Source organism: Capra hircus, chromosome 9 (genome assembly GCF_001704415.2).
Source record: "Capra hircus breed San Clemente chromosome 9, ASM170441v1, whole genome shotgun sequence".
NCBI lineage: Eukaryota > Metazoa > Chordata > Mammalia > Artiodactyla > Bovidae > Capra > Capra hircus.
Window position 1 is genome coordinate 11,217,707 of NC_030816.1, and position 26,575 is coordinate 11,244,281.

General features: G+C 40.3%; 1 protein-coding gene across 7 annotated transcripts in view; it reads left to right on the forward strand.

Moving 5' to 3' along the window:
• Positions 721–26,575, forward strand: part of ECHDC1 (ethylmalonyl-CoA decarboxylase 1) — a 56,651-nt gene continuing 30,796 nt past the window's right edge. The window contains exons 1-3 of one of the 7 annotated variants that reach the window (XM_013966361.2): positions 721–1,028; positions 10,088–10,222; positions 23,533–23,754. In XM_013966361.2, the coding sequence (XP_013821815.1) occupies positions 23,535–23,754 (220 nt within the window). In that variant the 5' untranslated portion in view covers positions 721–1,028; positions 10,088–10,222; positions 23,533–23,534. Of the gene's footprint in view, positions 1,029–3,595; positions 4,094–10,087; positions 10,223–12,095; positions 12,226–23,532; positions 23,755–26,575 lie in introns of those variants that run through there. The other 6 variants (XM_013966362.2, XM_018052947.1, XM_005684476.3 and 3 more) reach the window with 6 other exon arrangements.

Here is a 26,575-nt window from a genome sequence, read left to right on the forward strand (position 1 = left end):
GAACTGAACTGAGCAGTATAATGAAGCTTCTTGGTGGCTCAGATGATAAAGAATCTTCCTTCATTGCAGGAGACTCAGGTTTGATCCCCTGGGTCCAGAAGATGCCCTGAAGGAAATGGCAACGGATTCCAGTATTCTTGCCTAGAGAATTAGATGGACAGAGGAGCCTGGCGGGCTACAGTCCACGGGGTCGCAGAGTCGGACATGACTGAGTGTCTATTACTGACACACAGACACACAGAGACACACACACACACACACAATGCCCTTATCACATGTGGTATATATGCTCAGTCTTTAACAAATCAACAACAAAAAACCTCTCTCTGCTCAAGAACGCTGAAGAGATGTTGAAGAACGTACAGCCTCGGTGACTTCTCTCCCCTCCCCTTTGGAAATTCTCCTGAACTGTCTTCTCCTCCACGTTTACATGGAAGCCCGAAAAAAAGCAGGACTGCAGGATTTCAGAGCTTAAGGGCCCCAGCCCTGCGTAGCGAAGCTCGGGCCCAGAGACCCGCTTTCCGAGCTCGCTTACTACACGAGCACCTGCAGAGAGCCGGGCGCTCCGCGTCGGGGGAGGGGCTCCTGGGTCTGGGGTGCCCGCCGAGGAGCGGAAAACCCAGGCGCCCGGAGAAGGCGCAGACGCTTAACACAGGAACCCGGACGCCGCGGGCCAGAGAGAGGGGGGCCAGCGCGCCCCGGGCCAGGTGGGAAGGCGGAAGGGAAGCCGGACGGAGCGGAAGAGGGGCATGAAGGGGCGGAAGGGGAAGTCGTCGCCAGTGTGGTCTTCAGGGCCGTGTGGCTGCGGGGGCTGCACTTTAAGGACCAGGTCTTGGCGAACCCGAGCAGTCACTGTGTAATGGACTTTAGCGTTTCTTCACCGGAATTCCAGACGGCGACCCGCGGGGCTTCGGCGGCGCTGTCCGTGTGAGGCCGTGCCGCAGGTCCGCTGCCCTGTGCTGGGCGCGGGGACGCTGTGCAGAGCGACGCAGAGCCCTTTGCCAGGTGAGGGAACGTGACGGAAAAAGGTCAGTGGAACTTTCCTGTGAAGGTGAAGAAATAGCTGATGTTGACGTTTTCAAAAGGATAGAGACGCGTGATTTCAGTGCTGAATTTATTTATTTAAATTTCATTTAAATGCTGACTACTTCCCAATTTCTGTACTCAGTTGTTGTTCAGTGGCCAAGTCGTGTCGGACTCTCTGGGACCCTGTGAACTGCAGCACACCAGGCTTCCCGGTCCTTCAGTATCTTCCTGCTGCTGCTGCCAAGTCGCTTCAATCGTCTCCGACTCTGTGCGACCCCATAGACAGCAGCCCACCAGGCTCCCCCCGTCCCTGGGATTCTCCAGGCAAGAACACCGGAATGGGTTGCCATTTCCTTCTCCAATGCATGAAAGTGAAAAGTGAAAGTCGCTCAGTCGTGTCCGACTCTTAGCGACCCCATGGGCTGCAGCCTACCAGGCTCCTCCATCCATGGGATTTTCCAGGCAAGAGTACTGGAGTGGGCTGCCATTGCCTTCTCCTGAGTTTGTACAATCTCACGTCCATTGAGTTTGCGATGCCATCCAACCATCTCATCCTCTGTCGCCGAATTCTTTTGCCCTCAATCTTTCTCAGTAGTGTTAAAAAGACGAAAGAAGATAATTTAGGTGATACTTTTAAGTTCACACTGCCGGCTCAGACGGTAAAGCGTCTGTCTACCATGTGGGAGATCCAGGTTCGATCCCTGGAATTGGGAAGATCCCTTGGCGAAGGAAATGGCAATCCACTCCAGTACTCTTGCCTGGAAAACCCCATGGACAGAGGAGCCTGGTAGGCTACAGTCCATGGGGTCAAGAAGAGTCGGGCACGACTGAGTGACTTCACGTTCTGCCATGAAGTGGGCAGCCTTCTTTTGGAGAAGTGCAAAATAAAGTGGAAGGCGTGAAGCTTTCAAGATAAAAATAAAACAGCCGTTCTTTTACCAGCAAAATGGGCTTATTTCTGTGTAGCCAAGGAATTGGAATTGGGACAAGCGAACTATAGCAAAAGCCGTAGATAAGTTCAACAAACAAAGGAGAGTCCCATTATGTTAAAGAGAAGGAGGAAGTTGACAGGAGTTGTTCCGAAGAAAGTCCCTGGGTTGAGGTGAGAGTTCAGGTAGTGATGGTTTCTCATAGGCTAAGTAGCTAGGTACATAGGAAATGTTCCCTTCTAGTGGGTCTGTAAGTGATGCTCTCTTGTTGAAGTATGTAATTAACAAGGAGTAATTGATGCCTGCTTTGGTAGTGTGTCCTTCCAACTTTTTAAAATGATGTTTGTTTTATTCAGTTTGACGTTTTCTACTTTTCTCTGAAAGCATCACTGATCAAGAGGCAGGTTTTCTAGTTTCAGTGGCCTTTATCCTTTGGTGCCAGGAAGGACTTCTTGCTGGGTGTTGTGCCCCACCTTGGAGGGAAGGTGCCCCGATTGGAAACCTATTGAGAAAACCTAACAAGGATTAGGAGGGAGAAATTGTGGTCTGATCCTCTTAAGATCTTAAATCATTTGAGATTGTTCTGATCATTTTGAAAGGTGGAGCAAGCATCAGCTTGTTGGACAAACTGGTTTTACAAAGATTTGACAGGCAACAAAATACAGAACTTAAAATAGTTATACAAAGCAGAATTAGAAGTTTAGAACCAAATTGTGTGAAGGTTCTAAACTAGGACCTTAAGCCTGAGAGTAGCCAATAGAAGAAATCATGTTGGGAAAGGGGGAGGTGACCCTTTTGCAAGTGGTCTTTCTCTCTGATTCTTCTATGCAATTGAGTTTCTGCTTCTCTAATCATGTTTTCTTTGACATTTACTCAGACCCAAGGGAAAAAAGGCTCTTCCTACTGAGGCAAACCTGGAGTCAGATATGCTTCCTGGAAGTTCCCACTCAAGGTGACCATGCATGCATGCTAATTCGTTTGAGTTGTCTCTGACTCGTTGCAACCCTAGGGACTGTAGCCTGGCAATTTCTTCTTATATGATTCTCCTGACAAGAATAGTGGAGTGGGTTGCCATGCTCTCCTCCAGGGGATCTTCCCGACCCAGGGATCTAACCCACATTTCTTACGTCTCCTTCATTGGCAGGTTTTTTATTACTAACACCACCTAGGAAGGCCATTAAAATAGTATTGTTATTTCAAAATAACTGTTCAGAACCAAATGTATTACCCAGTAATACAGGCTGTAAGGTTGCAAATTCAGAAACCATGAATCTAGGTAAGAATCCAGAATAGTTAATAGTCCAGACAAAGAAAAACTTAAGTGAATTCCGAACCTTCTAACTCTTAAAAAAAAGAAAAACAAACAAACAAAAAAAACCTGGCAAGTGAAAAGATTAATTTGCCATGGAGATTCTGAAAGGCCATAATCAAAAGAAGAGGTTGTCCCCTTTCAGTATAAGTTGAGAAATACCAGTAAGGGTGTTGTCTTTCCGTGAAAGAGAGAAAGAGAAAAGCAACAGTGACAAAATGGGTTTGCAAGCCTAGTCAGGTCATCTTTGGAACGCTGTCTGCCTCAGTTATTAGCTGCTGCTTTTCCTACTCAGTTTGATTTGGGCGTTTCCATTGTTTGTACAGGACCATGTGTCAGGTGCAGCCTTCTTTAGCTGTGAGATGTGTACTCAAGTTTCAAGTCCTTGAAGTTTGGTTACCTTCCAGGTCGTGAGGAGGACCTGGTATAGACCGTTCTAAGGAAATTCAAGAGCAGTCTTTTTTTCTTACTGATTTCAAACCAGAAAAGTGGAAGAAAATTGAAAATATGAGTTTGAAGAGGAGTAGCCAGACATTTAAGGATAGTAAAAATATTTGACCGAAGAGTTACTTTGGCCACCTGCTGCCGAGAGCTGGCTCATTGGGAAAGACCCTGATTCTAGGAAAGACTGAGGACAGGATGAGAATGGGGTGACAGAAGTTCAGATGGTTGGGTTCAATCACTGACTCAATGGACATGAGTTTAAGCAAACTCTGGGAGGTAGTGAAGGACAGAGAAGCCTGGCGTGCTGCAGTACATGGGGTCATCAAGAGTCCGACATGGCTGAACAACAACAGCAGAAGAATTTGGAATCCAGTCCAGCGTATAGGTATGTAACAAAACCTTGAAGGTCACCGGTGGGAATATAACTTAATACCATGTAAGTGAAAACATGATTTCTTTCTCCCATGTTTATCCTTTTATTAAAGACAATCATAGTAGAACTAACTTGTTGGTATTAAACTTGGGTTGATTATTTACATAAATGCCATGAGAATAGTGACTGACCATATAAGCTCTTTTTCAAGTTTGTTTTGCTTGAACCTTGTAAACAAGGTACCTGGCCCATTTCTTTATTTATTTTTCTTTTCTTCCTTAAAGCTGTCTGGTCACATCTGAGTCTATGTACACCTTTCCTAAGTATGATAATACAACCAAGGCCATGGTAATATAGCCAGTATTTCCAGTGGTGTCTTGTTATGAGGAGAACAGATTCCCAGTGAATTTATGCAAATACACATATTGTCATGAAAAAAAAAAATACTTAGGTTTTTAAATTCTGGAGGAATCAGGAAGGGAGGAAAAAAAATAAATGTTTGAACCCTTGTTGTAAAGATACATTTTCTAAAAGGAGAGGAAAAAAAGGGTCCTTTAAATCCAGTTCTGTGCAATATCTTAAATTTATCTAATACTGCTGGGGTCCAGCCCCAGTGGATCCAGGGAATTCGAAGCGGGGACGGCGTTGGTGAGGAAAGACTTATTTATTTATTAAAAGAAGATTAGATCAGGAAGAAATCATGTAGTAGGAAAATTAAGTGGAGAAAAGAGGCTGATTAGCTTGGTTTATGTGGAAAACCAATAAAATTCTGGACAAGGAACTTGCACCATCTACGTTAGGCCGGCCGCTGGCGCCCGTTTGAATATCGGAGAGTGCCCCGCCTTGGGCTCTCTCTCTTACGGATCTTAGAAACCGGGACAAGTAAGTAGACACAGTGAGCCTCCACGTTCCAAAAGATCAGCCTTAAAAGGAGAGGGAGGGAGCAAGAGAAAGAATCGACAAGGGGGAGGCCAGGCTTGTGCAAAAACCCCCTCCAACTTTATTATTTAAAAGGTGTTTATATACCCTAAATTTTACATAATGGAAGATATAGAGTCACGCAGGGGCAGCAGTCCTGACCCTTTCTGTACATCTTTTTCATATACAAAAGGTCTCAGGTGATTTACATTATCTTCTGGCCTGGAGGCTTGCTAACACTTTTTGGCTCTCTTTCTTAATGAATGTTAATTTTGTTTCCTCTGAAGTGTTTTTCTTTAATCTGCATCTCCTTAAAGCACTAAAGTTACATCTCTATAGAACAAAGGTGCAGTGGGTTATAACAAAGAAGGTACTTAACTCAAAGATCTAATGTTGCTAATACCAGGTCTACTACTTGTTTTTCTATATACCAACTATATCTAAAAATAAAGGATATGAAAATTTGGCAGCAAGTAGTGGCTCAACAAATGAAACTTTTAATCAGTCCTATTCTAATGATTTTGACTGCTCGGAAGCCCCTACATTCCTAGTATGTTTTAAGCTTCCTGTGCCTCCTGCGGTCAGGAGGCCTCAAACAATCACATGCGCAGCTGTACGAGTCCTGCAGGCAGGCTAGAAAGCCATCAGAGGGGTTTTTGGATTGAAACACTCTTTGAAATGCAGAAGACTAAAGCCCTGAATTAACTTTTTCCAGAGAATGTCAGAAGAGTGGAAAAGCAGGCAGATTCTTATTTTGTGGGGTACAGGCTCAGAAAATGCCAGGGGGAAAACCTGAGATCTGACTTGACCTTGCCCATCAGATCTCTGCCGCATGACCTTGTCACGGGTGGAATTCCTCACGCTGGCTTCCGGCATAATACTTTCATCCTAGAGTATTTGTCAGGATCTTTTCCATGAATTTCTTTGAAGATAAATACATTTGCAAAAGCCTTGGTGTATAAACAATAATTATCTATAAATGACAAAAGACTTAAAAATAGTAATAATTAAAGATGAAGGTTCAATTTAATGTAATCGACAAGTCTATTTGGTCATTTCTGTGCCACATCTTTAAAACCATGGCTGTATATTGTCAGCCTGCTTATTTAACTTATATGCAGAGTACAGCATGAGAAATGCTGGGCTGGATGAAGCACAAGCTAGAATCAAAATTGCCAGGAGAAATATAAATAACCTCAGTTATGCAGATGACACCACCCTTATGGCAGAAAGAGAAGAACTAAAGAGGCTCTTGATGAAAGTGAAAGAGGAGAGTGAAAAGTTTGGCTTAAAATTCAGCATTCAGAAAACGAAGATCATGGCTTCTGGTCCCATCACTTCATGGCAAATAGATGGGCAAACAGTGGAAACAGTGACAGACTTTATTTTGGGGGGCTCCAAAATCACTGCAGATGGAGACTGCAGCCTTGAAATTAAAACCATTTGCTCCTTTAAAGAAAAGGTATGACAAACTAGACAGCATATTTAAAAGCAGAGACATTACTTTGCCAACAAAGGTCCATCTAGTCAAAGCTATGGTTTTTCCAGTAGTCATGTATGAATGTAAGAGTTGCATTATAAAGAAAGCTGAGTGCTGAAGAACTGATTCTTTTGAACTGTGGTGTTGGAGAAGACTCTTGAGAGTCCCTTGGACTGCAAGGAGATCCAACCAGTCCATCCTAAAGGAGATCAGTCCTGAATATTCACTGTTAGGACTGATGCTGAAGCTGAAACTCCAATACTTTGGCCACTTGATATGAAGAACTGACTCATTGGAAAAGACCCTAAAGCTGGGAAAGGTTGAAGGTGGGAGAAGGGGACGACAGAGGATGAAATGGTTGGATGGCATCACTGACCTGATGGACATGAGTTTGAGAAAGCTCCTGGAGTTGGTGATGGACAGGGAGGCCTGGTGTGCTGCAGTCCATGGGGGTCTCAAAGAGTTGGACATGACTGAGCAACTGAACTGAACTGATAACATTATACTAGAACACATGAGAATTGTCAGAATTTTCATACAATATTTGGAACATTTATTTTAATAACATTCATTTTAATAACATTCATATATACAAGATAACCTAAGAAAGTTTATTATAATTTCTTTGACAAAGCTTCCCATAAAATTTGACATATCAAATAAACCTAATTACCATCTCCTTTTATAAGAACAGAGAACGTGTCCTTTAAGAAGTTCTAGGGGCCCCTCTAGACATTCCCAAAGTTATTTTCAGGTCAAAAAAACTTAATTTAGAGTTTGAATTTGGGGGGAAACTTTTCAAAAATATCAAAAGGTTTTGAACAATTCAACAAATAAGATTACAGAAGATTACAAAACGCTAAGTATCTGTTTAATCAAAATGACAAAAAGATTTCAGAAGATAAATAGAGAAGGTTACATAGCTGCAAAACAAAAAAGCCAAACCAAACCCTTAGCTCTTCTTTATAAAAAAGACAACTTTTAACTTAAAGCACCTGAGATAATTTTGATTAATGCTTTGCCAAAAGTTTTCACTTTTGTCTCAGGTTCAAAGGGTTTGTTAACCTAATAAGCCACTCATTCTATACAAACTAAATAATACCAATATTTATTAGAGAATTTTCTAGCTTACTTTCAATATATAGTAACATTAAAAGAAAAGAGAAATAGAAATAGCAGAGGATACGTCATCAAATTGGGTTTTAACCAACATCCAGACTCAAACAGTGCTGGGAAGTCCCATGACACAGCACATCTGGAGTCCTAATTGGGAAAAGGTCCCAGGCAGCGCATCCACTTCGTGGAAGAGACTTCAAAGACTGCAGTTCAGGGTTCCTGCTTATAATCCTAGGATGCAAACTGATATTGTCATCAACCTATGAGCAAATTGCAGCTCTGAGTTCCTGTTTATTCTTTAAACTTGGAATGTTGTTAAGCCCGGGGCTTGATTGGCCACCCTGTCTTGAGGGGCTCAACAGTCTCAAGATTCGTCCCCAGTCTTATCTATGGTGCTGCAGTTCTTACAGTCATAGCTGTCACTCACAGCCAGGGCAGTGTCGAGGCAGGTTAGAAGCAACGTCATAGGTCTGCTCTGCTTTGTCTCTGAAGCCTAAACAGAACTAATTTCTCTAACAATAAAATGGTCTCTTGAGGAAAATGAGAGATACCAAGGGAACATTCCATGCAAAGATGGGCACGATAAAGGACAGAAATGGTATGGACCTAACAGAAGCAGAAAATATTAAGAAGAGGTAGCAAAAATACATGGAAGACCTATACGAAAAAGATCTTAACGACCCAGATAACCATGATGGTGTGATCACCCACCTAGAGCCAGCCATCCTGGAGTGTGAAGTCAAGTGGACCTAATGAAGCATCACTACAAACAAAGCTAGTGCAGGTGATGGAATTCCAGCTGAGCTATTTCAAATCCTAAAAGATGATGCTGTTAAAGTGCTGCATTCAGTATACCAGCAAATTTGGAAAACTCAGCAGTGGCCACAGGACTGGAAAACGTCAGTTTTCATTCCAATCCCAAAGAAAGGCCATGCCAAAGAATGTTCAAACTACTGCACAACTGCTCATTTCACATACTAGCAAAGTAATGCTCAAAATTCTCCAAGCCAGGCTTCAACAATACGTGATCTGTGAACTTCCAGATGCTCAAGCTGGATTTAGAAAAGGCAGAGGAACCAGAGATCAAACTGCCAACATCCGTTGTGTAGAAAAAGCAAGAGAATTCCAGAAGAACATCTTCTGTTTCATTGACTATGCTAAAGCGTTTGACTGTGTGGATCACAACAAACCATGGAAAATTCTTAAAAGATGGGAATTCCAGACCACCTGACCTGCCTCCTGAGCAACTTGTGTGCAGGTCATGAAGCAACAGCACCGGACATGGCACAACAGACTGGTTTCAAATTGGGAAAGGAGTATGTCAAAGTTGTATATTGTCCCTTGTTATTTAACTTATGTGCAAAGTACATCATGTGAAATGCCAGAGAAGATGAAGCACAAGCTAAAAGCAAGATTGCCAGGAGAAATACCAGTCACCTCAGATATGCAGATAACACCACCCTCATGGGAGAAAGCAGAGGAATAGAAGAGCCTCTTGATGAAGGTGAAAGAGGAGAGTAAAAAGGCTCGCTTAAAACTCAACATTCAAAAAACTAATATAGCATCCAGTCCCATCACTTCATGGCGAATACATGGTAAACAATGGAAAAGGTGAGAGACTTTATTTTGGGGGGCTCCAAAATCACTGCAGATGGTGACTGCAGCCATGAACTTAAAAGATGCTTGCTCCTTGGAAGAAAAACTATGACCAGTCTAGACAGCCTATTAAAAGCAGAGACAAAGGATGAAACAGAAGTGTTTAGAAAAGACACGTGTAGGTGGGAAATTAGTGTGTATGATAAAAGCAATTCTAGTCAATCATGTAATTTATCTTAGCAAAACTCTGACATTTTAAGTTACCTCAAAAGATTTCAGTATGCTATTTTTAAGTACATATATCATAAAATATAATTGTCACACCTAAAAACTCTTATCCCATTTTCATCTACCTGAATTTTTGTTCCCAACATTTATGTTTAAGTTACTCACAAAAACTTAATGAGTCATTAGACAAAGTCAGCCATCATCTCAAGCAAATTTTTTTTCTGACAGATTTGCAGCAGAGATAATATGAATTTATCTGACTAGTAAACGCATGTGGAATTAAAGTATTCAGTGCTGATGACTCTAAAAACGTGCCTGTTTCAGTTAGACTAACAAATTTAAACTATCACATGAACCACAAAAGCATTCGTGTGAGTTGCTCTTATATATTTCTGATAATTTATATAAGTAATATTTTTAGACCAATTAAATGGAGCTGTTTTTATAAATTAATTTTGGCAGTACCATCTGGCAGTATAAAAATAAGACATACCTGTGACATAGCATATAGCCATACACAGAGATCTTTTAGCCTGGTACAAAACTCAAAGGAGAATATTTAGATACAAGTTGTTCTTCTGACAGATGAACTAAGTTAAGCCTACCTGTTTATTTGCATGCTATAAGGACCCTCTTAGAGCTCTTTTCAGACTCATTTGTCTTTTTAGAAATTTCTACATGCCAGCGAAAGAAAGCATTCCATCGTCTTTGAGATCAGGTGCCCCAAATATCAAACCTGAGTCTGAGCAAAACTACAGTTGTTTTGAAGATTTATATCCCCTTGAGGCCAAATGTTTTAAAAGGTAGGTGCTGTCTTTCTATGAAGAAATTGAGAAATTTCGGGGGGTGGGGCGGGGTGGGAAAGAAACAGATTATTTACATAGTATAACACAGTAGAGAATAGAAGACTTTATCGAAAAATTTGATCTCAGTAGGAATGGATGTCAGTAGCATGTAAAAGGTGGGAACAATCAAGTGTCAAGGGATAACAGTGTTATTTATTGCTCCGAGGTTCTGGGCAAACCTATCCCTCTGGCCTTGGATTTTTTCACGGTAAAAATAGATGTATTACAGGGAATGCGTTTATTGCTTTGAAAGATATTTATCTACTATCAAGTTCTGGAATTATTATTTCCTTTTTGCGGGAGAAAGAAATCCCAGCATGATTCTTTTCTAAAAAGTCTTGGCCTAATGAATGAATAGGGCTGAGGAAGTTAAGGAGAGAAGAGTGGGTATCTCTCAAATGGCCTGAAAAGGAATAGGCACAGAGGTAGGAACCTAGGGTAGAGACTCCCACAGTCTGAACCATATTAGTACCTGTCGTGGAGAAGGGAAGGAGGAAGTTGGGACTGGAGGCAGGGCCTGAGACAAAAGAAAGTGAAGGAGGGGAAAGAGACCACAGAAGACATGTTGTTTTTTTTAATTTGTTTGAAATGTTCATGAGGAAGAACAGCATTAAAAAAAAAATTATTGATTTGGCTGTGCCAGTCTTAGTTGCAGCACCCAGGGTCTTTGACCTTCATTGTGGTATGCAACTCTTCGTTGCAGATGTGGGATCTAGTGGCCTGACCAGGGATTGAACCTGGGCTCTCTGTGTTGGTAATGTAGAGTCTTATCCACTGGATCACCAGGGAAGTCCAAGGACTGTAATTTTTACATGTAACAGCATCTAGCTATGATAGACCTAGACAGCATTCTAAACAGCAGAGACATCATTTTGCCGACAAAGGTCTGTATATTCAAAGCTGTGGTTTTTCCATTAGTCATCTACGGATGTGAGAGTTGGACTGTAAAGAAGGCTGAGCACCAAAGAATTGATGCTTTTGAACTGTGGTGCTGGAGAAGACTCTTGAGAGTCCTTTGGACTGCAAAGGAGTTCCAACCAGTCAATCCTAAAGGAAATCAATCCTGAATATTCATTGGAAGGACTGATGCTGAAGCTGAAGTTCCAATACTTCGGCCACCTGATGCAAGGAGCCAACTCATTGGAAAAGATCTTGATGCTGGGAAAGATTGAGGGCAGGAGGAGAAGGGGATGACAGAGGATGAGATGGTTGGATGGCATCACTGACTCGATGGACGTGAGTTTGAACAAACTCCAGGAAATGGTGAAGGACAAGGAAGCCTGGCTTGCTGCAGTCCATGGGGTCACAAAGAGTTGGACACGACTGAGTGACTGAACAGCAACAAGAGTCCCTGAAAGGGGAAAATTCCTAAACAAATTGCAGGTCATAGCCCAGTACAGTTCCAGTGGGAACAGCTTAATTTCAAAGGAGTTGGGCCAAATGCTAAATGCGTGAGTGCTCACAGGAAGGATAAAGCCTTTAACACAGAAAGTTATCTACTGGAGGCTGTGTCAGTTTCGATTTGCTGAGGAGGCAGCCCTGGCAGCAGTAGCTCTATTTTGTGCCTAGAAATTGATTCCAACCATCAGTTATGTTCTCTGGGAACTCTATAATTGTCCTTCTCACTGCCCATATTAAGTTATCTTAAGTAAAATTTGCATCATTAATTTCACGCAGCCAGTTTTTCAACAACAAAAATGAAAAACTCATTTTTCGTAAATGTTCTTTCATTCTAGTATTCTTTTTGAGCCTCAACAATTCTTTTAATACTGCACACACACATGTAATTGTGAAATCAGCTGGGGGAGGGAGGAGCACAGTAATAAAACAGCTGATCTTTTCTTGATAGTTTATTGGTCTGACCTGAAAAATGAGTAGATCTTAGTTAGCTGGTGAGTTGGCAGTGATCAGCATTCCAAGAAGAGAGACCAGCTTGCATAGAAGAGTGGAACTGAAACAGGGTGAGTGGTGGGATTAATGAACAGGGTAGGTAGAGTTGACTTATGGACAGATTCTTTAGCCTTGTCTCCTGGTGTGGATTCTCAAGCCTTGTGTGCCAGATTGTTATTGGCAAATATTATTTGTCAAGTACTGTACCAGGCATTGAAAATGTCCTCTTGCAGCTAAATCTAGTGGGAAGATTTTTTTTAAGGACTAGTTACAGCAAAGTGTGAGTGAGGGTTAATGAAGGATCTAAACATTGTGAGAGCAGACAGAGTATTTTGTGTAGTGGAGAGTATTAGAGGGGTTGATTGGGAGTTGCTCTGAGGAAGAAAAGAGTGTAATAGGGAATCACATACTCAGAGGGTTGGAATGAATAGAGCGACTGAAGGATATGAACAACTGAAAGAAGTTCATTTTGGCTGGGAGGAAAAAAGGTGTGTGTGGCATACTCGGTACAGACACAGTAGTGTATGACTTGAGTAGTGAAACTCGAAAGGTATGTTAATTAAGAAAGAAAGAAAGTGAACTTGGTCAGTCTTGTCTGACTATGTGTGACCTCATGGACTGTAGCCTACCAGGCTCCTCCATCCATGGGATTTTCCAGGCAAGAGTACTGGAGTGGGGGGCCATTTCCTTCTCCAGAGGACCTTCCCAACCCAGGGGTCGAACCCAGGTCTCCCACATTGTAGGCAGACGCTTTACTGTCTGAGCCACCAGGGGAGTGAAGTGTTAATTAATGACAGCCTCAAACCAAATTCAAATGCCAAAAACGGGTCATATGCTGACAGTCTGAAACGGAATAGTTCTGATCTTTTGTTGTTTACTCCCTGCCTTATGCTTATTGTTTTCTTGCTCAGTATGTGTTTGTGTTTACTTTCTGGATATTTCCAGCACCTGATGAAACGGGTTACAGCTTCTAAGAGAACAGAGAGCTTAGTCTCTGTGTAGGGAAGGGAGCTTACTTGTTTGCCTTTGAAAAAGTTAGAAAACATGGAGAGAGTGAAACCTTTAATCTTGGATCTCTTCTTTTTCCCCTTTCTGATGGCATGGTTGTGAGCTTGTTCAGCTGGGCTGAATCTGGTTGTGGTAGGACAGCAAAGCAACCAGCAGGATGGGTTAGCAATCCTGATAAGCTATGGGGTCAGGGGTCCATGGGGTCACAAAGAGTCAGACATGACTGAGCAACTGAACTGAACTGATCCATGTGATTTGTAATAAGTTGCTCAGTCGTGTCCAACTCTCTGCAACCCCAAGGACTGTAGCCTGTCAGGCTCCTCTGTCCGTGGGGATTCTCCAGGCAAGATACTGGAGTGGGTTGCCATGCCATTCTCCAGAAAGTATTCATAATAGGCTCTTATCCAGTGTCAAGGATTGGACCCCTAATCTTGGAATCAGCAAACTTGAGAGGCTTAGCAGTGTACTTGAGTTTCTCAGGTACTACTCTCTGGCATAGACAAGGGGATCTGAGGAGAGGAAAGAAGGGAGAGTTAGTGGAAGAAGGAGGACAGGAGTTTGGGGGGCCAAAAAAAAATGGAATCAATAGAGAAAAGGATCCATGAGGTTTTTATTATGAGGTTTCCATGGAAAAATGAGTATATCAAAGATGTCCAATGAGGCAAAAATATTAGTGACATAATGTTTAAATTTGGTAATGATTTAAGTGTAAAAAGGTACATCTGATGATGTCTATACTCATTGCCCTTGTTTTAGATATTGGAGTGGGGTGCCATGCTAAGTCACTTCAGTCATGTCTGACTCTTTGCAACCCTATGGACTGTAGCCCAGCAGGCTCCTCTGTCTGTGGGATTCTCCAGACAAGAATACTGGAGTGGGTTGCCATTTTCTTCTCCAAGGGATCTTCCTGACCTCGCGTCTCTTACATCTCCTGCATTGGCAGGCAGATTCCTTTACTACTAGTGCCACCTGGGAAGCTTCATTGGAAGTGGTAGAGTGGGGGGGATGTATGTGAAGACGGAACAAACAGACTCCTTACAATGAGAAAAGATATGTTGTTTATTGATTCTATTATCCCTTCATAATAATTAAAAATGCTAATGATTTTACAAGTCTTACTCCTTATTTTCTAGTTTAACTCTTTTTTTTTTTTTTTCCCTAAACAGAATACTATGGAAAACATAGGCAACTTTTTTCTTTTTTTTTTAAATAGCCGTCTAAGTTCTCATCAAGTTTCTTTGGCACAGTTCTCTTACATTAAAGTCACGGTCAACGTGGAAAAGACCTCACCCCCGAATGAATTTTACATTTAATTGTTTCTTCTATATATGACTTATGCCTTGGGGCAAAACGTGCAGCGAGCATATTCTAGGAAAAAGCCAGCTTGGTCATGTTGTGTTTGGCTCTTTCTGTGTAGGCCTCTCAGTTTTGTGGACTGATCTGGCCAGGGACCTTGAGAGCTTATTTTTCCTAGACTAGAAGCAGGCCTAAGGAACCCTGAGCCCTACAGCTTTAATCTTCTTCAAATGCCTTCCCAAGATAAAGGCAGCCCCTGGTTCCATGTCCCACACAAGCTGAGAGGCAGAGAGGGGAATGTGAGAGAGAAGGCAGTGGAGACGAAAAGGAGGAAAGAAGGGAAATCAGAACAAAGAAGATTCAAAGTGGCAGCAGTACCAGTGGAAATAGTTTCACTTTGTTGCCTTCTGTGGAAAGCTCTAGTGCTGTGACCGAATTACTCATCTTGGCTCAAAACCAATAGTTTCGTTCTTTGGAAGAAGGACTGGGGAAAGTAGATCAAGTCATGGGTTCTCTGCTTGTTTGCCGCTAACAGTTACTAGGTCTTAGGCTCAGTACTCCCTGGGTAAAATGCCTCTGATTCTGAGAAAGTCAGAGAACCGAACTGCCTCGCTCTAACCCTTGTGAGAGAAATCATTATATAGTTAAAATATGAAGTACACTACTAACCAAATCCTTGTAAAATGTGAATCACTAACCACAGACATTATAAGTAGGTAATGTCTTATCTATAACTTAACCTCATTTCTTAAAAAGTGTCAGTACTTTTATTAATGATGTGGTAAAGATTGTGTTGTATGCAAACCTGATTTGTATACCTGAAAAAGAAAAAAAGACCCACAGCTCTTACCCTTCTTGTGAAGAGGGGTAGGGACTCCATGAGAGTGGAGTGGTGGTTCTGCATCAAACTGACCAGGGGCCAGTGAAAGGGAGACCTTCTTCTCTGGCTGACTCTAATACCCTTAAGCACTTGGAGCTACATATTCTGGACTTGGAATTCCTAAAATCCCTACAATGAAATAAAATTTTTCTGTCTGGAAGATAGAGATCTTTTATTTAGTTTAGGAAATGATGGTTAGATATACAGTAATCACTGGGCTTCCTAGGTGGCTCTGGGGGTAAAGAATCCCGTGCCAGTGCAGAAGATGCCAGAGATGCTGATTTGGTCCTTGGGTGGGCAAGATTCCCTGGAGGAGGAAGTGGCAACCCACTCCAGTATTCTTGCCTGGAAAATTCCATGAATAGAGGAGCCTGGAGGGCCAACAGTCCGTGGGTCACAAAGAGTTGGACATGACTGAACATCAACAATAACAACTATAGTAACCCCTATACAGTAATAACCACATTAGGTATCATTTAGTACCACAAATGTTAAATGTAAAAACTCTGCGCTAAAACCATGAATAAGATGTGGTCCCTGCCGACAGGAGTTTTTAAATTTACTGGAGGCAGGAGCGTCATTATGGGTCATTATAATTTACTGGAGGCAGGAGCGTCATTATGAGTCATTATAATTTACTGGAGGCAGGAGTGTCTCTAATTCTTTCTTACCTGGTTTCTGGTCATACATCAAGTTTTCAGAAATATTATTACCTTTAATGAGGACACTTCTTAGTTTTCAGAACTGCCAGAGACTCCAGATACCTGTGTGGCCACCTATAGCAATATGTGTGTTCTTTATTAAATATCTTCTATACAAAAAACAGAATGCTTAGAAAAATTAGTTTTGAAATTAGTGTTTTAGAAGATTGGGAGAGATTATTGGCAAAGGCAGAGACACCTCTCCATTCCAAATTTGAAATGGTATCATTTAATAAAAAAAAAGTTTAATGAGAAATGTAGCATACTTGCACATAGTTTAAAAAGCATAAGAAGAGTTTAAAGAACAGCAACAACAAAAATAAATAACCCGTGTATCCATTGTCTAGGTTGACAAATACAACACACTCATTCTGAAACCTGATTTTTTCAAAAGTATGTTAGGTTAGCTTTCTTCATGTCTACGTTTATTTAGCCACTGTACTAAAACCTGATTTCAAGTTTAAGACAACAGTCTTTTATAGAAGTAATTTTGGAATAATAATATCGTGGTTTCATAGCATAAATATTTTTATTTCATCAGATATATATTTTATGTAAAATATATTATCTATTAAAAAATTTGTGATTCTGGGCAGCTGTTTAGTTACTTGAAGTGATGCCTCAAGTTTTAAAGCTTTTCAATAAATTAATATTATGTTATAAAAATATATGTATTTATTTAGAGAAAAAGAGTAAGAACCTTGAGATCGTTCCTGTTGCTTCAGAATTTGACAGTAAGTAGGTGACTCCCTAGAGGAAAGCTTCACATATAGGTAAGCTTTCATTACTTGTGAAATGGAAATATGGGCCTTGTTTCTTGTTTTCCTAGATTTGTTTTGGAAGGGAAGTGAGGCTGTATCATTTTCATTCTAATTGATTAGTGCTAATTTGACTGTGTGGATCACAATAAACTGTGGAAAATTCTGAAAGAGATGGGAATACCAGACCACCCGACCTGCCTCTTGAAAAACCTATATGCAGGGCAGGAAGCAACAGTTAGAACTGGACATGGAGGAACAGACTGGCTCCAAATAGGAAAAGGAGTACGCCAAGGCTGTATATTGTCACCCTCCTTATTTAACTTACATGCAGCGTACATCATGAGAAATGCTGGGCTTTAAGAAGCACAAGCTGGAATCAAGATTGCCGAGAGAAATATTGATAACCTCAGATATGCAGATGATACCACCCTTATGGCAGAAAGTGAAGATGAACTAAAAAGCCTCTTGATGAAAGTGAAAGAGGAGAGTGAAAAAGTTGGCTGAAAGCTCAACATTCAGAAAACAAAGATCATGGCATCCAGTCCCATCACTTCATGGGCAATAGATGGGGAAACAGTGGAAACAGTGTGAGACTTTATTCTTTTGGGCTTCCAAATCACTGCAGATGGTGATTGCAGCCATGAAATTAAAAGACGCTTACTCCTTGGAAGGAAAGTTACGACCAACCTCGATAGCATATTCAAAAGCAGAGACATTGCTTTGCCAACAAAGGTCCGTCTAGTCAAGGCTATGGTTTTTCCAGTAGTTGTGTATGGATGTGAGAGTTGGACTGTGAAGAAAGCTGAGCACCGAAGAATTGATGGTTTTGAACTGTGGTGTTGGAGAAGACTCTTGAGAGTCCCTTGGACTGCAAGGAGATCAAACCAGTCCATTCTAAAGGAGATCAGTTCTGGGTGTTCATTGGAAGGACTGATGCTGAAGCTGAAACTCCAATACTTTGGCCACCTCATGTGAAGAACTGACTCACTGCAAAAGACCCTGATGCTGGGAAAGGTTGAAGGCGGGAGGAGAAGCGGATGACAGAGGATGAGATGGCTGGATGGCATCACTGACTCAATGGACATGAGTTTGGGTAAACTCCAGGAGTTGGTGATGGTCAAGGAATACTGAATATAGTTAGGTGAAGAACTGATACTCTGAAAGTATATAAGGTGAGAGTTTCTTAAGGTAGCCCACTCTGCCAATATTTTGGCCACAAGACACTGTAGAGAAAAGCTAATCTGAGTTTACTTTTTCCTTTCATTACTCCCCAGCAAATTAGGATGTTGCTTAATTTTTGTTCTACTTCTGCTTAAAATGTTAAAACTTGGAAAGATTGAAGGGAAATAAAATACCATAATCCTATGCACTGATTTAGTATCTTCAGGTCCTTTTCTGCCTATAGAAAATTCTTAGACTTCATAATAAAAGTTTACTGGTGAAGAGAGGAAAAAAATCAGGTCTGTGCTGCTGCTGCTACTAAGTCGCTTCAGTCATGTCCAACTCTGTGCGACCCCATAGACGGCAGCCCATGAGGCTCCCCCATCCCTGGGATTCTCCAGGCAAGAACACTGGAGTGAGTTGCCATTTCCACAAGGCATGAAAGTGAAAAGTGAAAGTGAAGTCACTCAGTCGTGTCCAACTCTTAGCGACCCCATGGACTGCGGCCCACCAGGCTCCTTCGTCCATGGGATTTTCCAGGCAAGAGTGCTGGAGTGGGGTGCCATTGTCTTCTGCACAGGTCTCTAATAAAGCTTAATAAAAGGAGGAATTTTGTTCTGTTTTCAATTAGAGAATTGAGTTATTTTTGCTTAGTACATACTTCGTTTCTTTGATAAAACTGAAAATTTGTTGAGGGTAAAATTTTTTTTTCCCTGAAATAGCTAGTTAATGAAGGGGAGATGACTAATAAGAACTCAGTTAATTTACATTGAACTGTTACCAATTATATCTTACCAAATATATCTTATCATATGCACATGTGTTTATATACTAGGATCCCAGTCCTATGAATTTCTTGACTATAAAAACTTACATGTAGTATGTAATTTACTTAATAACTCTTACGCACAGAAACTCTTCAACCCATTTTTTATTCTTAGAATGAAACTATTGCCTATCTTAAATAATCCAATAAAGAATCTTGTCCTGTTTTAAAAGATTTATCTTAATTGCTAATCTAGTCATTATGTATGTATCTCAAATTTCATCTTCAAAAAAGCGAAAAGGCTTCCAAACTCATTTTGAAATGATGTACAGTAATTTGATCTATTTCTTTACTTTTCCCATAAACATTGATCACTGAACTTGAATCTGGGGATAGTGAAAGGGGAGATGAAAAAGAAAGAACAGTGTTTGGGGTCGAGATGGATTTTTTATGCACGTGGCTGGAGTTGTGAGCTTATGTATGTTGCAGAAAACGGTCTGCAGCAAGGGAGATGCCTTCCAGGGTGCAAGAGTAGGCTCTTGTCTAACACTTAGAAATGAATTATTCCAGAAGATAAACGTGTTGACAAAGCAAGACACTTTATTGGGAAGTGGCTCCCAGGTGAAGAGCAGCAAGGTAAGGGAACCCAGAGCTGCTCTGCCATGTGGCTTGCAGTGTTGGGTTTTATGGTAATAGAGTTAGTTTCTGGGTTGTCTCTGGCTAATCATTCTGACTCAGGTTCCTTCCTGGTGGCCTGCACATTGCTCAGCCAAGATGGATTCCAGCAAGAAGGATTCTGGGAGGTTGGCAAGACATATGAATTGGTGTCTCACTCCTTTTGACTTTTCCCGAGTTCTTCTGGTTGGTGGTAGCTTCCATGTTCCCTACCAAGGTCTCCTGTTATAAGATAATTCATGCAAGTAGTTACTGTCTACCTTGGCCAGGGTAGGTGGTTTTGGGCAGTGGTTCCCCTAATATATATGTATATAGTATATAGGCATGAGAATATAAGTTTTGTTTGCTAATTTAATTTGTTTCTAGCTCCATTGCTTGTCATTTCTCAACAACTCCTGAAATTTTTAGTGTAGATTTCCTCTGCTAGCTAAGAGACTCTTGAGAAAACTTGATATTTACATTTAGCCAATAATTTAGAAAGCCTCTAAAATCCTTTATTTTTTCATAGCTATTTCATATTTTAGTAAAAATATTATATTTTTGAACTTCACCTTCCATTTCCCATAGACCTAAGTTTATCAACCTTTATCACTTTATTTCTTCTTCATGTTCGTTTTTTAGGTTCATGCTCAAGTCCTGAGAAGTCACCCTATTTAAAATCTTCTCAGTTTCTTTGAAAATGTATTTGTAGATTTGTGCTTTTAGGAGCATACAGTAGAAAGATAGCTCTGATTTTAAGGACTAGTGTGAAACTAATGGTGGCCATTGTATTCATCCAGAGACAAAGGTTTGAACTTTGTTGTAGGGGAAACAAAGGATTGGGAAAATAAAAAAGGTAGGTTGCACATGAGATATGAAGGAGGGGAAGGAGGTTGGGTTTTCTGCTCTGGCTTTTTGTGTTGTTGATACTACAGATAGTTAAGGGAAGGAATAAAGTAGTTACAGGTTTTAGTAGGGTGAGTTCAGGTTTAAACTGATTTTGAGAAGCCTGTGGTACATCTAGAGGTGAGGAATACGGAAGTAGATTTTTGTTTGATTTAGGAGTACACAGGCATAGCATTTCCAATGGAGATGGAAATGCAGGATTTATTGTCATAAGAATTTTAAAAAGCTATAGGCAAATGAATAAAAGAATTTCTACAAGTTAGTAGTAAAAGGTTCAGTTCAGTTCATTGCAGTGCAGCCGCTCAGTCTTGTCCGACTCTCTGCAACTTGGAAGAGGCACTTTACAAAAGATGATGAGCTGCAGCACCCCAGGCCTCCCTGTCCATCACCAACTCATGTCCATCGAGTCGGTGATGCCATCCAACCATCTCATCCTCTGTCATCCCTTCTCCTCCTGCCCTCAATCTTTCCCAGCATCAGAGTCTTTTCAAATGAGTCAGCTCTTCGCATCAGGTGGCCAAAGTATTAGAGTTTCAGCTTCAACATCAGTCCTTCTAATGAACACCCAGGACTGATCTCCTTTAGGAGGGACTGGTTTGATCTCCTTGCAGTCAAGGGACTCTTAAGAGTCTTCTCCAACACCACAGTTTAAAAGCATCAATTCTTCAGCGCTCAGCTTTCTTCACAGTCCAACTCTCACATCCATACATGACCACTGGAAAAACCATAGCCTTTACTAGATGGACCTTTGTTGGCAAAGTAATGTCTCTGCTTTTGAATATACTATCTAGGTTGGTCATAACTTTCCTTCCAAGGAGTAAGTGTCTTTTAATTTCATGGCTGAAATCACCATCTGCAGTGATTTTGGAGCCCAAAAAAATAGTCTGACACTGTTTCCACTGTTTCCCCATCTATTTGCCATGAAGTGATGGGACCGGATGCCATGATCTTCGTTTTCTGAATGTTGAGCTTTAAGCCAACTTTTTCACTCTCCTCTTTTACTTTCATCAAGAAGCTCTTTAGTTCTTCACTTTCTGCCATAAGGGTGGTGTCATCTGCGTATCTGAGGTTATTGATATTTCTCCCGGCAATCTTGATTCCAGCTTGTGCTGGAATAAAAGGTAAATAAATAGAAAAAATGGGTAAAAAAACTTGGAAGAGGCACTTTACAAAATATGATATACAAATAACAAATTAGCATATGAAAATGGAGCTTCACTTCATTAGACATCATAGAAATGCAAAGTGATACCATAATGACTGTACCACTATCTAGAATACTTAAAATGGAAAGAAAGGAAATAAAAAGACATTAGCAAATGATTAATAAGATCGTGGAGCAACTGGAATGTTCACTCTCTGTGGATATGAAAACTATTAGCCAGTATCTCTTAAAGTGGAACAAATGAACAGATATGATCATTATGACCAGTCCTTGGAAAATGGCAATAGGTGTGTGATGTGTGTGAGTATAAGAGGGAGAGATTGATATGTAGAGTTTGCTAATACTTTTCACCATGAGTAATTTCTGTTGGACATAAAGCCCACAGACCCAGACTGAAAGAATGAACTTGGAGACACTAGGTGCAGCTAGAAGAGAGGATTTAATGACGGTTTTGCAAGATCTGGTGTCTGGTGGGCAGGCATACCCAGTGTCATTAAAACAAACAGTTTAATCCCCTAGCATGCAAGCCCTTCTCCAAGTTCCTTCTTGGCTGAGTACTGTGGGATGAACAGTCTTCCTGGATGTTGCCTAGGTTTGTTCCCTCTCTCTTTATGGGCTTGCCCCTCCCTGACATCTTGTTTCTTCCTTTCCTGTGCACCCATTCCTGTTTTCTGTTTTGAATTCACCAGTAGAATGAGCCTCCATGAAAATCCTAGACATTCCACCCTCCCTTTGTTTTCCCGGGCTTTCCAGTTTTATAACCCTTATGGTTACTGCATCAGTAAGCTGTTAGGCCACTTTGGCTGGTAGTAATTTTTCCACCCAAAGCCAGCACCCTTGAAAATGGACCATTTTAAGTATTTTATTTCTTACAATTTCAAGCTACCAGTGGTTTAAAAAAAACAACTTGCAAAATTCTTCACTGTTTAACAATCAGTTTTTAGCCAGCTGCTGCCTGATCCACTACTACTGTTTTTAGATATAGCCAGCAGAAGTGCATATGTGTTGACCCAAAGACAGATACTAAAATGTTCACAGCAGCTCTACTTGTAATGCCAAAACCCAGAAACAACCCTAATGTCTATTTACATTGGAATTGATGAGTAGTGGTATATTCATATAATGAAATGCAACAATGAAAAGAATGGACTGTTTAGAATCTCATTACACATAATAATAGGAATAGGTGTCACAAACATAGTTGAAACCAGACAAAAAAAGATATACCATGTTTTTCAATTTATATAAAGTTCAATAGCAGGCCAACTAATCTTGAAGAAGTCAAGATAGTTGTTATCCTTATTTGGAGTCATGACCAAAAAGTGGCACAATGAATGGTGGACCTTGTAAGGTTCATGTTCTGTTTCTTGATCTGAGTGCTATTTACTTGAATGTGTTTGCCTTGTGAAAATTCATTGAACTGTAACTTATGATTTGTATCATTTCTGAGTGTATTATTTATGTCAGCAAAAATACTTACAAAAAAGCATTTGAACAAATAGGTGATTACTTGGAGATGAGATATATAAAATGAGAAGAGTTGACAGAACTTTGGGGGATGCAGAAACCTTACATATGTGTTCCTATTTCTTTCCCTGTTTTCCTCAGGACTTCTTCCAGCTGTTTCTGTGAGAGCATTACGTAAGATAAGGATAATACCAAGAATACTGCTCTGTTGCACTTCTGCCCCGAGGTTGTTTCCAAAGGGACTTTTGGACTGAATTTTTTCTTAGATTTAGAGTTAGGAGAACTGCCATCATGAAGAAGACTCCCTGAAGGCAGGAGATGGTGCAAACTACAGAACAGCAACAGTTTTCTAAACCCTCCTAGTGTGTTGGATCTCAGTAAATATCCTGTAACTATGTCATCATCTCCCAGTGATGTACTGAGATAATGTACTTTGTGAATTGTTTGGTTTGAGAAGCTGGGAGAAGGGAAGCAATCTGGTACTTAGGGTACTTTGAGAAGGAGGGAAGTCCTTTCAGTAAACAGAAAGGTCTCTCGCTAAAGACCATTAATGTATTATATTAGAAAAGTGTCTGTTTAGCTAGACTACTGCATACTTCTCTCTTTTTTCCAGAAATGGCAAGAAGTCTTTTGAAGACATCGCCTAACCCTGTAAAGACAAAATTGCTGCATCAGATAGGATTGTCACTTTATAATACTTCTCATGGCTTCCATGAAGAAGAAGTGAAAAAAACACTTGAACAGTTTCCTGGTGGATCCATTGACCTTCAGAAGGAAAACAATGGCATTGGCATTCTTACTCTGAACAATCCAAGCAAAATGAACGCCTTCTCAGGTATAGAGGTCTTTCTTATGTTAAAGAATGATACCAAATCTAACCTGCTATCTTGTGATTTTTATTCTTAAACTCTGTAGACAGAATTCTTGAAAGTCATGGTACTCTTTGTAGAACATGTAAAAACGAAAAGTTGTCACATGAACCAGGAATATTTTAAAAATTTATTTATTTTTAATTGGAGGATAACTATGTTGTAATATTGTGTTGGTTTCTGCCATACATCAGTCGGCCATAGGTATACATATGGCCCCTTCCTCCTGAACCCCCCTCCCACCTCCCACCTGATCCCCTCTATGTTGCCACAGAGCACTGGTTTGAGCTCCCTGCATCATACAGAAAATTCCCACTGGCTGTCTGTTTTACATGTGGTAGTGTATCTGTTTCCATGCTCCTCTCTAAATTTCCCCCAGCTTCTCCTTCCCTCACCGTGTCCACAAGTCTGTTCTCTATGTCTGTGTCTCCTTTGTTGCCCTGCACATAGGTTCATCAGTACCATCGTTCTAGATTCCGTGTATGTGTGTTAATATATAATACTTGTTCTTCTCCTTCTGACTTAACTTCACTCTATTAGGCTCTGGCATCCACCTCATTGGAACTGAACTGACTCAGATGTGTTCCTTTTTATGGCTGAGTAATATTTCATCGTATGTATGCACCACATCTTCTTTATCCATTCGCCTGTTGATGGACATCGAGGTTGCTTCCACGTCCTAGCTGTTGTAAATAGTGCTGCAGTGGACATTGGGGTACTTGTGTCTCTTTCAGTTTTGGTTTTCTCAGGGTGTATGCCCAGTAGTACGATTGCTGGGTGATATGGTAGTTTTATTCCTGGTTTTTTAAGAGATCTCCATACTGTGCCCCATAGTGGCTGTACCAGTTTACATTCCCACCAACAGTGCTAGAGGCTTTCCTTTTTTCCACACCCTCTCTTAACATTTATTTTTTGGTAGTTTTTTGATGATGGCCATTCTGACTTGTGTGAGGTGATACCTCATAGTTTTGATTTGCATTTCTCTGATAATGAGTGACATTGAGCATCTTTTCATATGTTTATTAGCTATCTGTATATCTTCTTTGGAGAAATGTCTGTTTAGGTCTTCTGCTCACTGTTTCATTCAGTTGTTTGTTGTTCTGGTATTGAGCTGCATGAAATGCATATCTATTTTGGAGATTAATCCTATGTTAGTTGTTTCATTAGCTGTTATTTTCTCCCATTCTGAGGGTTGTCTTTATACCTTGTTTATAGTTTCCTTTGCTGTGCAAAAACTTTTAAGTTTTATAAGGTCCCCCTTGTTTGTTTTTTTATTGTTTGTTTCCCTTAATCTAGAAGATGGGTCATAGAGGATCCTGCTATGATTTATGCCAAAGAGTATTCTGCCTATGTTTTCCTCTTAAGAGTTTTATAGTTTCTCGTCTTATATTTAGTTCTTTAATCCATTTTGAGTTTATCTTTGTGTATGGGTGTTAGGAAGTGTTCTAATTTCATTCTTTCATATGTGACTGTCCAGTTTTCCCACCACCACTTATTGAAGAGACTGTCTTCTCCATTGTATATTCTTGCCTCCTTTGTCAAAGATAAGGTGCCCATAGGTAATGTGGGTTTATCTCTGAGCTTTCTATCTTGCTCCATTGGTCTGTATTTCTGTTTTTGTGGCAGTACCATACTGTCTTGATGACTATAGCTTTGTAGTATAGTCTGAAATCAAGAAGGTTGATTCCTCCAACTCCATTCTTCTTTCTCAAGACTGTTTTGGCTACTCAGGGTCTTTTGTGTTTCCATACAAATTGTGAGATTTTTTTTTTTGTTCTAGTTCTGTGAAAAATGCCATTGGTACTTTGACAGGGATGCATTGAATCTGTAGATTGCTTTGGGTAGTATAGTCATTTTCACAATATTGACTCTTCCAATCCAAAAACATGGTACATCTCTCCATCTGTTTATGTTGTCTTTGATTTTTTTCATCAGTGTCTTATAGTTTTCTGTATACAGCTGTTTTGTCTCCCTTAGGTAGATTTATTCCTAGGTATTTTATTCTTTTTGTTGCAGTGGTAAATGGGATTGATTCCTTAATTTCTCTTTCTGATTTTTCATTGTTAGTATATAGGAATGTAAATAATTTCTGTGTATTGATTGATTTTGTATCCTGTGACTTTACTAAATTCACTGATTGACTCTAGTAATTTTCTGATAATATCTTTGGGATTTTCTATGTATAGTATCATGTCATCTGTAAGCAGTAAGAATTTTTACTATTTCTTTTCCAATCTGGATCCCTTTTATTTCTTTTCCTTCTCTGATTGCTATGGCAAGTACTTCTAGAACTCTGTTGAATAATAGTGGTGAGAGTGGTCACCATTGTCTTGTTTGAACTAAGAACATTTTTTGCTAATTGTGTATATTTTAATTTTTTTTAAATATATGAATACAGATGTTGATAAAATTAATCAAATTGAGCTTGGTTATTTTTTCCATGGAAATTTTAAGTGCTTAATAACTTCATTTGTGTTCAGCTGTCACTAGGAGACAAAAGGAAGGATATTTCAAAGATTAAAAACTAAAGAGAAAAGCCTAAAATGAAAAAACAAATTTAGTTTAATTTTTTTGTGAACTAAAATAGACTGTCATTTTAACCATGTAATTCTAATAATCAGTGAAAGTGCTGCACTTGCCTATTTGCTGCCCCTTTTCTAACTCTGAGATACAGGTAAATACTTTGTATTGCTAGGCAACACTCTTGGCATATAAGAATTTTACATTTAAGAGACCTCAAAGTCCAGGACCTGGATAATTTGTAATTTTTTGCCAAAGCTCAAATTT